Raw genomic sequence first — 13,219 nt, forward strand, 5'->3', positions numbered from 1 at the left:
CTTAGAAAGGGACAGTCCTCTATTTAAAACAAGCAATGTTTAAATAATAAGTCATCTCCTCATTAGATTAATTCTCAATTCACTGAAATGGACTAACCTTGATTAACAAAATATGCTTTGGATGTGTCAGATGCCTGCATCGAATTCCTACAATTTCTGTACATCTCAGTGTCCTCCCCAGTGAGCATGCTTTTGACTATAAGATATTCTCTTTCCAAGCTCATTATCTGAGTTTTCTGAATCCAATCCTTATAATCAAGTATCAACTTAAATGAAAAGTAGATTCATTCATTGAGAACAATAATTCCTGCATTCGGCGGATTACTCCATAAAGTTTGTTTAGGGGTAGAATAAAAGATCATTTGGTGGGTTAACAAGCTACATGGAGATGCATGTTATAGAACAAGAAAATATATGTTATGTAGAACCACAGTTATCTTGTGATCACTCAAGAAAAGCAAATAAAAACACTGGCATAAAATTAGTCAAGAGAAAGGTAAACAAACTTCAATGCTTCAGTTAACAATTTTCAATCATAGAGTGGAACTAGAGGAACAAGAATTTAAGATAGCATCTCAATTATACTAAGCAAAAGGTGGCAATGGCACCTTTGCATATCTTTGAAACATAAAATGGCAAAAAAAAAAAAAAAAGGAATTAAGATTTAAGATGTCATGAGAACATCTTATTTGCATCGGCAACTATAAATATTACATTGATGCAGAAAATGGTGTAAAAACACTCAGATAAACAATATGATTTTGATGTACATATGCATTAAAACTATGAAACTATACAGAGGACTCTCTACATCTAATGCCACTGCATAAGTAATTTGAAACACAAACCTTCAAAGAGACTTTTTAACCCACTGACAAGATTGATATATTGCTTTCAACCATTCTCTCTCTGCTGAAACCTACTCTTACAGAATTTTTATGTCCAGTGCTTAACATGAAACTTCAATTGTGGCATTGATTTGGAATCACTAACGGGTGCAGTGAATGCCCTTACAGATTGACAACCAAATCACGAACAATACTAAACAAACAGCTGCATCAATAGCAAGAACAATCCTGACTTGTCGCCACCACTTCTTTCGAATGTTCTGAGAGCCAGATCTGATCCTCATTGAACCTAAGTCCTTCTGCAATGAGATTGAAGAACTGGCTCCATTTTGGTTATTAGAATCCAATGCTGTTGAATTAACTTTCACTCCTCTATCTGTAGATTTCCGATGCTCCTCCAACTCAATATCTCTGACTGCAACCACATGATCCTTCAACTTCTTCTTCTCTTGCCTGCTAGATTTGCCCAACAAAGGGGCTTTAGTAGAACTAGCAGCTTCAAGTTGTGCATTTGCATTACTTGGAGATGGGGAGAGACCTGCATGGTCTGATGAGGGAGTCTCAGCCTTCCAATCATTGCCACTATGTGAAACGTGTTCTAATGAAGTTATCAAGCGCCGGATAACAGGAACTAGTTGCTCTTGGATGCCAATTGAACTCATACCTGAAAAGCTACCTCTTGAACCCTTCCTAGCAACATTTTCAAATTCATCTCTCATGTGCTCTAGAAACTGAAGCAAACCATGGCTTTCAAGACCCTCATCAACAATTGTGAAATAAACATACCCATCTTCTATCAAAAACCCAAAAATCTTTTTACCTCTTGACTCAAAGTACCACTTGTGGAATGGGGGAGTCCTTTCCAAGCACAAAGCAGCCAAATTTTCTATCTCATGGTCTCCCCCACTGTATTCATATAGAGTCCTGTTACCTTTTGACAGACAACAATAGTGAACAGTGTTCTGAATCGATCCCATTGGAGCCAGTCTCAGTATGCAAAGAATCTAAGCTGCAAGCTTTAAAACGATATAATAAACTAAAATCTTCAACTCCCAAAAGGAATAAGCTTTCAATATCAAATTCAGAGTTGTCAAGAATCTAAGCAATCAAGATCAGGCAAGACAGGAAATGACCACACTCCTCAAGGAAGGACACTAACACCTGGAAAAACAAGATTAATTCCTCAGCAGCAATGTCCAAAGCATCCAAAAAATACCAACACAGACCTTCTGCGAAGTACTCAAAGTCAAGAATGAAGTCCCTCATGTCTGTAACAAAAGGGTTTTTTATTTTTTTTCACAAAAACCCACATGAACAAAAACACAACTCAGCCCAACATATAAAAATCTGTTAATAAAAGCGAGAATCAATCATAATATCACAATATTCAACAGAAACTCAATAGAATTCATTCATGTTAGATAAATTAAAGTTAAAATACTAGATTTGGGCAATACCCCAACACCTCCTATATCCCATAGTGGTTAAAAATCCAATTATTTTAAACAAAACAAATAATAATAATAATAAAAGCACAAAGTATAAGGAATCAGTATCATTCAGCAAAAAGCATACAACTTTTAAGGGAACCCAGTAATAATTCTCAACCGCAATCAAAAGATCCGCTTAAACAAACAAAAACACAACAGAAAAATCAAGCTAAAAAGAAGAAAAGATCAAGCTAAAATAATGTTTGACCTTTTTCAGTCAAAAAATTTTCTCAGCAGCATCAAAGGAGATCATCAAAAGGGCTATTTTTTTAATATAATAATCACGATCATCAATCATTACCTGTGAACAAGGTCTCCGATAACGATCTTCAAAATCTGGGATAAAAATTAAAGCTTTGCATGGAGAAAAAAGAAACTGAAAAACAGAACAAAGGCCTTCTGAGTTGAAACTTGAAATCGAAAGAAGTTATTGCAAAAAAAAAAAAAAAACAAAGGCAAAGAAACTGACTCTTATAAACGTTGTACCAAGTAAAGTTATGGATTATGATTTTTGGTTTTACTGCTTCAAACTGTGTCGTGTTGTTGTTGTTGACGTTCTTTTATTGTACCTTTTTTTGACTCCAGAAAGAAGGAAGAGAAATCCGACGTCGTTCACAACTGATAAAGATAAGCTGAGCGTTTAAGAAGGGGGATAATGGAAAAACCTACACATCAGATTACATGGGCCCTCTATATTACTGACCGGCCCGAAAACTTTCTTATCCGACGTGGACATCAACACGAGGTCGGTTCTCATCGTCTTCCTCAAAAACCTCTACTTTTAGGGTTTTCATTCGGGAGTCAAGATCAAGATCAAGATCTCTTTTTTTTCCCCCATTTTTGTGTGGGGAGCTCTTATTTTGTTGGGGTTTGAGATTATTGAGAAGCAATGGAGCCAGAGGTGATAAAAGTAGAGTTGGTACTGCCAACACATATGAGTTTCAAGAGGATACAAATATATGAGAAATACCCAAAAGGCCAATCAAAAGTCAGGTGGAAACAGCTCAAGCAAATCCTTCAAGCTGAAAATTACCATAATTATCCTCCTGATGAAGCCAATTGTAAGGTTTTTTTTTTCTTTCGTTTTTATATAAAATATTGTTTGGTCAATTTGGGTTGATAATTATCTTGAAGAGTTCAGAGTTAGATGAAGCTGAGGTTTTCCATTAGTTTCAATGAAACTCTTACAAAACTATACATTAAAAGCTTGTTTGATCTCTTTGTATGTTGTTGTTTTTATCAATTTGGACTAACAGTTTGGCATTTTAAGAGGAATTTACATGTTTAGAAGCTTCTGTTGTAAAAATATTTTCTTGTAAATAAATCAAGATCAAGATCAACCTGATGGGATTATCCCTCTTTTTAATGTGATTTTGCAGATGTTAATATTGAGTCACCACCTTCAATGCATCCGTGCAAAAAAATTTGTGATATAACAGGATTTGAGGTATGTGGTTCTGTTAATCACTTGAAACTTTGAGGGTAACTTTGAGGGTTTTAAGATTATTTTTTAGGACATATGATACTTGCTTCAAACTTCATCTATGCTCAGTTGATAGTTGATACCTTAGATTGCCCGATTCCTATTGTTGAAAGAGAAATAATACTGCTGTTTGGGTCGCTGTCCGTCTGCTTTAAGCTTCCAACTGTTCATATGTGTCTTGCCACTTCTTTTTTTTTTTTTTTTGTTTTCAGTAGAAAAGAAAAATATGCTTGTAGTGTGTCAGTTGAGCGTGTTGGTTTTAGCTGTTTGAACTAGGTTTAGCTGGATATACTTAGCTAAATTCAACTACACTGTCAATGGATCTCCTATTCTTAGTTACATAAATGACTATTGCTCAAACTCCTTGATTCAAAAGAGGGCGAAATATATAGGCTGCCTTGTGTTACAACCTGCACCAAAGTAGTGGCTGTGGTAGATACTGATTCTATGAATAGAATAACTAAATGTGGCTGTTGCAAACTTTATATTGACATATTGCGTTAAACTCCTCATGCGACTCAACTATTTTGGAGTCTATTGAACCATGTTTGCTTATGCTTAAATTGTTTGCATTGAATGTTTAATATGAACCTGAACTTCACTGTTCTGCAGAGTCAGACTCTAGCTAGTTGTAACACAAATAGATCAGTTAAATTTCTAGAATACAGTGAAGAACAATATACTTCTTATTAGTTCTTGCATCCTCCACTCATTTTGGATACTTGTTTTCTTTCCAAAGGGTAATCTGTTATTGTTGTGCAGGCACCTTACCATGATCCAAGGACCAATCTCCGCTATGCAAATGCTGATGTCTTCAAGCTTGTGAGATCTCTTCCCAATGAGCATGTGCAAAGGTACCTGGCTCTGAGGAAGGCGGCAGTGGTTTTGAAGTGAAGGTTTTTCATTCAAGAGATGTGGAAGACGGGGTTTGGTCTTGAATCAATTATTTACTTGACAATTAGATGAGGGTTTACTTGAATGTATCATCCCCAAGATATCATGGTGTACAATCTACAATTTGTTTGATTCATGGATGGGAGAATACAGTATCACATGCCCCTAGAAACCTCTCCAAAACTGAAGTAATTTTCTTGGATAGTTATGGGTTAATTGTAGTACCAGATAAACTGGACTCCCCTAAAACAGTACGTTTTCTATGGGATGAGGCTGTCTGCTCCAGTGCTCACCAAAGCAGGATCATTCTATTTAGGATTTAATGTGCTAGTTGGTTCATATGTTCAGCCTTGAGAATTTGGACCAAGTTCAGTGCAGTGCAATTGTTTCTTGCCTGGCATAGAAAGTTAGTAACAACTGATATACCAATATACGGCGATTTAGTACCCATCTTTAAATGAAAAGAAGAAAACTATCATGTGCTTGACAAAGAAAATGTATTCTTCTTTTCAGCAAATCAAATTGACACACGACATTGGGGTTTGAAACTTAATTCGTGAAATACTATAAATAAAATTTATTTTAAAGTTTAATTACAATAAAATATTATTGTTATCACAGTAATATTTCAACTGACTAATCTAATGGATGGCCATTAGCTGTTTATTGGTACATCATAACTCGTAAGTTATCGAACTTTCATAATTTTACTTTCTTTTATGTCCCTACTGAACTTTTTTGTTTTTTTTTTTTTTTAAAGAAAAAAGAGGAATAGACACAAAGAAACATGAACACATTGTCGAGATGCAAAAGCAGGTCGTAGATAGCAGAACTACCCAAAAAGCAGACAAAGCTCCTATATGGTGACGTGGTGTGGTCAGTGGTGGGCATGTTTTGTTCAACGGCCCATTGAGATAGAAATTCCTGCTGACGTTTAAAACAGTTCAGCTTCATTTAACCTGTTAGCTTGGCCACTGTTGTTCGCTATCGATCAACAAGAAAAAAACAACCGTTAGCCGTACAAAGGAGTTCAACTTGTTGCTTTACGATGCGTAACTCAATTGCTTGTTCAAGCCAAAAAGATCACAATGCTTTGAACGGAACAGTGAGAACTGAATAAATTACTTCAACAACTAATTATGGAGAAGTCAAATGGATGTGTCATCATATCAGAGTTCGAATTGTTCCATGGCATGACTATGAGCAGATTTAGTTTGAAAGCCTTACGTTTCAGTCATGAACAGGTGAGAAGTTGAGCTAACAAAATGTAGAATTTCTCACCAACCAGCCCTAGAAATCCCCTGTTTTCCACTCCCCACACCTATAAAAGGCTTATCAGCGCATGCAATTGCATTAACAAGCTCACAGCTAGCACTCATTTTGAGGCACTTGTCATCTATTTTTTAACCATGGCTTGCTACCGTTTCCCTTTCTTTATACTACCATTTTTGCTGATCACTTTGTCACTTAGGAGCAGCAACACAATCCTGGTTGGTGCCCGACGTTTTTTAGAGACATCGGTGCCAGAGAAACCTGAGCTTCCTAAGCCAGAATTGCCTGAGATACCTCCCTTTCCTAAGGTTGAACTCCCAAAGCCTGAGCTGCCAGATTTTCCGAAGCCAGAAATACCAAAAGTGCCTGAGTTGCCAAAGCCTGAATTGCCCAAAACTCCTGAGTTGCCAAAAGTGCCAGAGCTGCCAAAGCCTGAATTGCCCAAAGTTCCTGAGTTGCCAAAGCCTGAGTTACCCAAGTTGCCTGAATTGCAAAAACCTGAAGAAGTGAAAGTTCCAGAGTTGCCCAAAGCTCCTGAATTGCCAAAAGTTCCGGAGTTGCCAAAGCCTGAATCGCCCAAAGTTCCAGAGTTGCCCAAAGCTCCTGAATTGCCAAAAGTTCCGGAGTTGCCAAAGCCTGAATCGCCCAAAGTTCCAGAGTTGCCAAAACCTGAATTGCCTAAAGTTCCAGAGTTACCAAAGCCTAAGTTGCCCAAGCCAGAACTACCAAAGTTGCCTGACTTGCCAAAGCCTGAAGCGCCAAAGGAAGAAGTGCCCAAGTTGCCTGAATTGCCTACCATGCCAAGTCTTCCTAAAGACTTTCCCATCCCTTCCTTCACTCCACCTTACACAACCACCAGCCCTTGAATCATGACACTGTCTTCGTCCCCTACATTATACATATTGTTGCTACGTATCCCTCTTATAGTAGTCTCTTGATTAGCGGATGAGTGTATTCATTGTTGCTAGACCAGATGATTCATAAATGTGTTGCTTGAGTTGTTGTTTTAGAGCAGTTCTGTTATAGTCGTCTCGACTGTTTTATCATATGTAATTTCTTAATAAATTTATAATAATATACAAAGTTTGATTTTCTTATTCAGTATATTCAATTTTTTTTCAGCCTAGCATATTTATTAGTTACAACAATTATGCAACATGGTCTCCTACAGCACTAAACGCTTCCGTAAGCTGTGTAAATGGATAAATCTCAATTAGTACCTATTGTCTAATGACAGCACTCAAACTAACAATTCTTTCTAAACAAAATAAAGTTCTTGAAATTATGGCTAAAAAGAGAAAAAGAAGGAGAAGGCACCCATTGTAGATATTATTTTGCACAAGCTTGATGTCAGTAAAAATCTTTAATAAGCCATTAAAGACTGTAAATGACATGATGACTTAATGCGAACAAAATCACATTTTTTTAAAAAAAAAAACCAAAATAACAATCGTCTTCATATGCTCATAATTCTTCTGTTTTTGAAGTTTTTAACAATGATAAGCAAAATTTGGAGATGTAAACAAAAAAAAAAAAATGCGTCAGTATTGGATAATTGAGGGTGTCACGGTTTTGCACATAACCCACAGGTCTAGTTGGGACAACAGCACAAATAAGTGCCGGATACCCCCCAAGGCCAAAAATTGACCATGGGCCAATATTGATTACGGGCCGCATACACGCTGCGTTACCCAATCTTGCAGGACTGTGGATCGAAAGTAGGTAGAATTTGCACAAGAAGCTCGGCTTTAAAAGGACTCTCGGATAAGAGTAATTTGATAGAGATAGAATTCTTATATATAACTATTATTTATTTTACTTAAATTAGGATTTTAGGTTAGTCGGAGAACATTTATTTACTTAAATCTCTTATTACCTATCTTAGTTGTAGTAAACAATTAGAAGTATAAGAAAGTTATATTATAAATAGTATCCTAAGCTTTTAGGGAAAAAAAAGGGTAAGAGAGTCAATTACCCCAGTAATCATTCATTCAAATAATTCAAGCATTTAGGCATTAAGTTATTTGTTTAAAATCTTAGCTATTTGTTTTTCTCTTGACAATAATACAATTGTTGTTTACAATTTCAAGTATTTGTTCTTTTTTGAGAATAATATAATTATTTTTTTAAAATTTTTTTTCAAATTTATTAAGTTTTCGCTTTCGTATTTTTGTACAAAATTATGAGTTAGACATAGTCCTTTTATTCCAAACTTGAAGCACAATGCAGATCTTGGTTAAAAATTTAAGAATTAAACTTGTTTAGACTTTTTATCCCAAGCCTAAACGGTGTACCCTAAGCTCTAAGATCCGTATAAATTCTTGACTAAAATTCCAAGCTTGTGATAGAGGGTTTCTGGTCGTTTAGCACATTGCATAATTCCCACAATCAATTTAACGTTTTTGGTTGGAAGAAGCACATTATCACAGGCATTACTAAACATTCACTTAAAGTTATCCATATTGGCAACGAGGATGGAATTTAAAGAGAAAGAATGTGTAATCAAGGACAGAAAGACAAACAAAATGGAATTGGGGGTGGGTGTGTATTACTGCTCTCAACTGTACTTTCAGTTAAACCAACCGTTCATTTGATAAGCCATTTCAAATTTCCATCTATACCAGGAAAGCATCTGAAATAGTTAAGTTCAAAACTTGTTCAGAATCATCAATTGATTTAATTAGTACAAACTTAAAACTGTTTTTAGCTTAAAATCTTATATTTATAAACCTTTTAATTTCTTTTTGATGGTAGATATGCTGGTGGATAGAGATTTTTTGTATTATTTTGTAAAGATAGAAAATCAAATCTTACTTTTCCTAAAAAGTACTAGATTTAAAACAGCATGATGAATAATAATTTTAATTTGCTATATTATTATATACATAAATGTTTATATAAATTAATTAAAGAACACAAAATTATAATTTGTGAAAATGAGCATTATATATAATATTTTATTATCTATGGCCACTTGCAAGATCAATTAAATCTTATATTAATAGAAAAACAAAACCAGCATGTACAGTAATTGGATCAAAAATTTACAAACAAAAAACAACATTTCTAATGGATGACTGATCATTCTCATGGGTACGTGGGAACAAACAAATGAGTGGAAATGATATGAATTTCGGGAAGGAATTATAGGTTTGGTGGAGACTAGAGAGGTGTGTTCAGCTTAGAAGGAAGAAACAAGGACTAAGAAAGACACAGTGGGAGATGGCGTTAACGTAGCAAAGACGAGGCACGAGCAAACATGATAGAGGCAGCCTCAAGGCATAAATATTGATAATATTTTTCGTTGCAATGCAAACTTTATATTGACATATTGCGTGGAACTCTTCAGGCAACCAAAAATCACCTACGCCTCATCAGATATGCCGTTTTGGAGTCTATTGAACCATGTTTGCTTATGCTTAAATTGTTTACCATTGAACTTTTAATAACAACCTCAACTTCACTCTTCTGCAGAGTTAGTCTCTGGCTGGCTAGTTGTAACACAAATAGATCATTTCAATTTCTAATAGACTGCCCTTAGCTGTTTATTGTGTACTTGATAACACATAAGTAATCCAACTTTCATAATTTCACTTTCTTTATATCTCTCACTTAAAATTTTTGTTCCTTTTTTTTTCTTCTAGAAAAAGAGAAATACACACCAAGAAACATGAGCAAATTGTCAAGATGCAAAAACAGGTCGTGGATAGCAGAACCACCAAAAGAGCAGATAAAGCTTCTAGGTGGTGACGTGGTGCGGTGTGCATGTTTTGTTCAACGGCCTAATAAGAGAGAAAATTAAATTCCTGTTGATGTTTAAAAATTTCAACTTAATTTAACCTGTTAGCTTTGCCACTGTTGTTTGCTATCAATCAAAAACAAAACAACAACCGTTAGCCTCACAAAGGAGTTCAACTTGTTACTTTAACATGCGTCACAATGCTTTGAACGAAACGGTGAGAGCTGAAAAAAGCTAATTCAACAACTAGATATGGATAAGTCAAATGGATGTGTCATCATATCAGGGCTCGAATAGTTCCATGGCATCGCTTTTAGCAGATTTAGTTTGAAAGCTTTACGTTTCAGTCATGAGCAGGTAGGTGAGAAGTTGAGCTAACAAAATGTAGAATTTCTCACCAACCAGCCCTAGGAATCCCGTGTTCTCCACTTCCCACACCTATAAAAGGCTCATCAGAACATGCAATTGCATTAACAAGCGCCCAGCTATTACTCATTTTGAAGCACTCGTCATCTATTTTTTAACCATGGCTTGCTACCGTTTCCCTTTCTTTATACTACCATTTTTGCTGATCACTTTGTCACTTAGGAGCAGCAACACTATCTTGGTTGGTGCCCGACGTCTTTTAGAGACATCGATGCCAGAGAAACCTGAGCTTCCTAAGCCAGAATTGCCTGAGATACCTCCCTTTCCTAAGGTTGAACTCCCAAGGCCTGAGCTGCCAGATGTTCCGAAGCCAGAAATACCGAAAGTGCCTGAGTTGCCAAAGCCTGAATTGCCCAAAACTCCTGAGTTGCCAAAGCCTGAATTCCCCAAAGTTCCTGAGTTGCCTAAGCCTGAATTGCCCAAAACTTCTGAGTTGCCAAAGTCTGAATTGCCCATAGTTCCTGAGTCGCCAAAGCCTGAGTTACCCAAGTTGTCTGAATTGCAAAAACCTGAAGAAGTAAAAGCTCCAGAGTTTCCAACTCCTGAATTGCCTACAGTTCCAGAGTTGCCCAAAGCTCCTGAGTTGCCAGAGCCTGAATTGCCAAAAGTTCCTGAGTTGCCAAAGCCTGAATTGCCTAAGTTGCCTGACATGCCAAAACCTGAAGAACCCAAGGTTCCTGAGTTACCAAAGCCTGAGTTGCCTAAGCTGCCTGACATGCCAAAACCTGAAGAACCCAAGGTTCCTGAGTTACCAAAGCCTGAGTTGCCTACGCTGCCTGACCTGCCAAAACCCGAAGAACCCAAGGTTCCTGAGTTACCAAAGCCTGAGTTGCCTAAGCTGCCTGACCTGCCAAAACCCGAAGAACCCAAAGTACCGGAGTTGCCCAAGCCAGAACTACCCAAGTTGCCTGACTTGCCAAACCCTGAAGCGCCAAAGGAAGAAGTGCCCAAGTGGCCTTAATTCCCTACCATGCCAAGTCTTCCTAAAGACTTCCCCATCCCTCCCTTAACTCCACCTTACACAACCACGAGCCCTTGAATCATGACACTGCCTTTGTCCCCTGCAGTACACATATTGTTGCTAGGATTCCTCTTATAGTAGTCTGTTGATTAGTGGTTGAGTGTATTCATTGTTGCTTAGACCAGATGATTCATAGATGTGTTGTTTGAAATGTTGTTCCAGAGTGGTTCTGTTATAGTCGTCTCGTCTGTTTTATCATAGGTAATTTCTTAATAAATTTATAATAATATACAAAGTTTGAATTTCCTATTCAGTATGTTCAATTTTGTTTCACCCGAGCATATGTTTTAGCTACTACATTTATGCAAAATGGTCTCCCACGGTACTATACGCTTTCATAAGCTGCGTAAATGGTATAAATCTCATTTAGCATCTATTGTCTAATGACAACACTCAAAGTAACAGTTCTTTCTAAACAAAATAAAGTCATTGAAATTAATTCAGGACGATGATTTATGGCTAAAAAGAGAAAAAGAAGGACAAGGCATGCATTGTAGAAATTCTTTGCAAACAAGCATTGACATGACCCGGATAAAAATGGTCTTTCCTATTCATACAATCCCTCTGTTTTGAAGCCTCTAACAGCGATAAGCAAAATTTGGAGAAAAAAATAAATAAACAAATAACAATATCTCATACTCATCACTAGATAATTGAGGGTTTCTTGTCATTTAGTACATTGTATAATTACCACAATCAATTTAAGGTGTTTGGTTGGAAGAACCTCATCATCATATGCATCACTAAACATTCACTTAAATTTATCCATATGAAATCAATTGGAATCAGAAAAAAGAAAGAAGAAAAGAAAAAAGGACTTAAAAAATGTTGAGATTCCCCTTCAAGAAGCATAAATTTATACATATAGTCAAGAAACATAGTACTGAAACAGAAAAAAAATATTTGAAATTAATTTGTTCTCCAAAGGTGATTGGTGTTAAGACGGAGTTTGGCTGACTGATAGATGATCGGATGAAAGAGGTAGTGGTGGTACCCATTTTGAGGAAATGGATGAAGCAGGGTGATTTTTTTGTGCGTTTATGATTCTTATGCTGTAAAGGAATTCAGGGTTCCCTTGGGGTTTTTGTAGGTCCAGTATCTTCTTGCTTGATTACTGGACCGCCCTCAGGTGTTTTTGTTTGGTTGCTGGGAGTTCTAAGTCTCTTCTGTTATTTCTGGGCTCTTCTCCTGCATGTATATTTTTGTTTGTTCGCAGGATCGAGGCCTCTTGGAAGGATTTGTCTTAGTTCTGGGGTTTCTGGTGTTGGTCTTTTCCTTAGGATGCCGTGATGATGGATGTTATGGGTCAGTTCAGCTGGAAGGTGGGAGGAGGGTCAAAAGCCCGAACTCTAATGGCTCCTTTTTGTCTGAGAAGGTGTGGTGATGATCTCAAAGAGGACTCACCCTAGGTTTGCTCTTACTCTTCAGAGATTGGTTGGCTTAAGAGTGCTGTGCAGATAAAAGATGCAGAGAGTGATGGTGCTGGTCCTGATTACTGACTGAGTTTCAAGCGATCTCGTTTTTGGCTAACGCTTTTGATGGATGGCTCTGATTGTTGAGGTGCTTCCTGCTTTATCTGAAACTCATGTCTCATCGAGGTTTGTGACAGGTTTGACTCATGTTACTCAGTTTATGAAACAAATGACAACCGATGGGCAATTGTTGTGTGATGATGCTATGGTGGTCTCTGGATCTTTTTGATTTTAACTGGGAGCTTGTACATACTCATGAGGGTGGTCTCGTCCACTTGACTACCTGATTTTTGTTTTTCATGTTTTCACGATGGTTCATGTGGCCTTGACCTGAACAAAAAGCTTGAGGTCCTGTATATCTTGGCTTCCTCTATCACATAAGGATAGATTTTTGTAAAATTTCTGTAAGTAATGAAATTAGTTTATTTGTTTTAAAAAAAAAAACAATTTATTTTTCAAATAGAACTTAGAATGGAAAAAAATGTCTTATTTCTGTAACTGAGCCATTGAACTGAAGGAAAACAAAATCGAGATAATTAGAATGCGAGAAACATAAAATTAACTTGTTATTACT

The 13,219-nt window shown here is 36.7% G+C and overlaps 4 protein-coding genes across 9 annotated transcripts; 3 read left to right on the forward strand and 1 right to left on the reverse strand.

Moving 5' to 3' along the window:
• Nucleotides 1-547: 547 nt before the first annotated feature.
• LOC18608213 (SNARE-like superfamily protein) lies at nt 548-2,878 on the reverse strand. Of its 5 annotated transcripts, none has more exons than XM_088803970.1 (3): nt 2,825-2,878; nt 2,640-2,714; nt 548-2,009 (listed from the first exon to the last, which is right to left on the reverse strand). In XM_088803970.1, the coding sequence occupies exon 3, from the start codon at nt 1,823-1,825 to the stop codon at nt 989-991; it is 837 nt and encodes a 278-aa protein (XP_088660096.1). In that variant the 5' UTR covers nt 1,826-2,009; nt 2,640-2,714; nt 2,825-2,878; the 3' UTR covers nt 548-988. The 5 variants fall into 5 exon arrangements, with proteins under 5 accessions (XP_088660096.1, XP_017971334.1, XP_017971336.1 ...); XM_018115845.2 differs by having other exon boundaries at nt 2,808-2,840; XM_018115847.2 differs by having other exon boundaries at nt 548-1,857; nt 2,825-2,839.
• A 143-nt stretch (nt 2,879-3,021) lies between these two features.
• Nucleotides 3,022-5,121, forward strand: LOC18608214 (chromatin-remodeling complex subunit). Its single transcript, XM_007042795.3, has 3 exons — nt 3,022-3,399; nt 3,718-3,785; nt 4,584-5,121. The coding sequence occupies exons 1-3, from the start codon at nt 3,228-3,230 to the stop codon at nt 4,713-4,715; spliced, it is 372 nt and encodes a 123-aa protein (XP_007042857.1). The 5' UTR covers nt 3,022-3,227; the 3' UTR covers nt 4,716-5,121.
• A 939-nt stretch (nt 5,122-6,060) lies between these two features.
• LOC18608215 (uncharacterized) lies at nt 6,061-7,084 on the forward strand. The gene has a single exon (XM_018114462.2). The coding sequence runs from the start codon at nt 6,125-6,127 to the stop codon at nt 6,851-6,853; it is 729 nt and encodes a 242-aa protein (XP_017969951.1). The 5' UTR covers nt 6,061-6,124; the 3' UTR covers nt 6,854-7,084.
• Nucleotides 7,085-10,210: 3,126 nt separating this feature from the next.
• LOC18608217 (uncharacterized) lies at nt 10,211-11,426 on the forward strand. 2 transcript variants are annotated; one of them, XM_088803191.1, is made up of 2 exons: nt 10,211-10,829; nt 10,911-11,426. In XM_088803191.1, the coding sequence occupies exons 1-2, from the start codon at nt 10,253-10,255 to the stop codon at nt 11,111-11,113; spliced, it is 780 nt and encodes a 259-aa protein (XP_088659317.1). In that variant the 5' UTR covers nt 10,211-10,252; the 3' UTR covers nt 11,114-11,426. The 2 variants fall into 2 exon arrangements, with proteins under 2 accessions (XP_088659317.1, XP_088659316.1); XM_088803190.1 differs by having other exon boundaries at nt 10,211-11,426.
• The last annotated feature ends 1,793 nt before the right edge of the window (nt 11,427-13,219 follow it).

Source organism: Theobroma cacao, chromosome 2 (assembly GCF_053813885.1).
Source record: "Theobroma cacao isolate CCN51 chromosome 2, ASM5381388v1, whole genome shotgun sequence".
NCBI classification, from domain to species: domain Eukaryota; kingdom Viridiplantae; phylum Streptophyta; class Magnoliopsida; order Malvales; family Malvaceae; genus Theobroma; species Theobroma cacao.

What these genes read in the sequence shown, in the direction of transcription:
- LOC18608213 (XM_088803972.1), bottom strand. Translation starts at nt 2,114, where the DNA reads ATGAGGGACTTCATTCTTGACTTTGAGTACTTCGCAGAAGGTCTGTGT. An exon ending in AATTAATCTTGTTTTTCCAG is followed by an intron (nt 1,811 to 2,009) that starts GTGTTAGTGTCC and finishes GGATCGATTCAG; the next exon opens with AACACTGTTCACTATTGTTG.
- LOC18608214 (XM_007042795.3), top strand. Translation starts at nt 3,228, where the DNA reads ATGGAGCCAGAGGTGATAAAAGTAGAGTTGGTACTGCCAACACATATG. An exon ending in TCCTCCTGATGAAGCCAATT is followed by an intron (nt 3,400 to 3,717) that starts GTAAGGTTTTTT and finishes GTGATTTTGCAG; the next exon opens with ATGTTAATATTGAGTCACCA. An exon ending in GTGATATAACAGGATTTGAG is followed by an intron (nt 3,786 to 4,583) that starts GTATGTGGTTCT and finishes ATTGTTGTGCAG; the next exon opens with GCACCTTACCATGATCCAAG.
- LOC18608215 (XM_018114462.2), top strand. Translation starts at nt 6,125, where the DNA reads ATGGCTTGCTACCGTTTCCCTTTCTTTATACTACCATTTTTGCTGATC.
- LOC18608217 (XM_088803190.1), top strand. Translation starts at nt 10,253, where the DNA reads ATGGCTTGCTACCGTTTCCCTTTCTTTATACTACCATTTTTGCTGATC.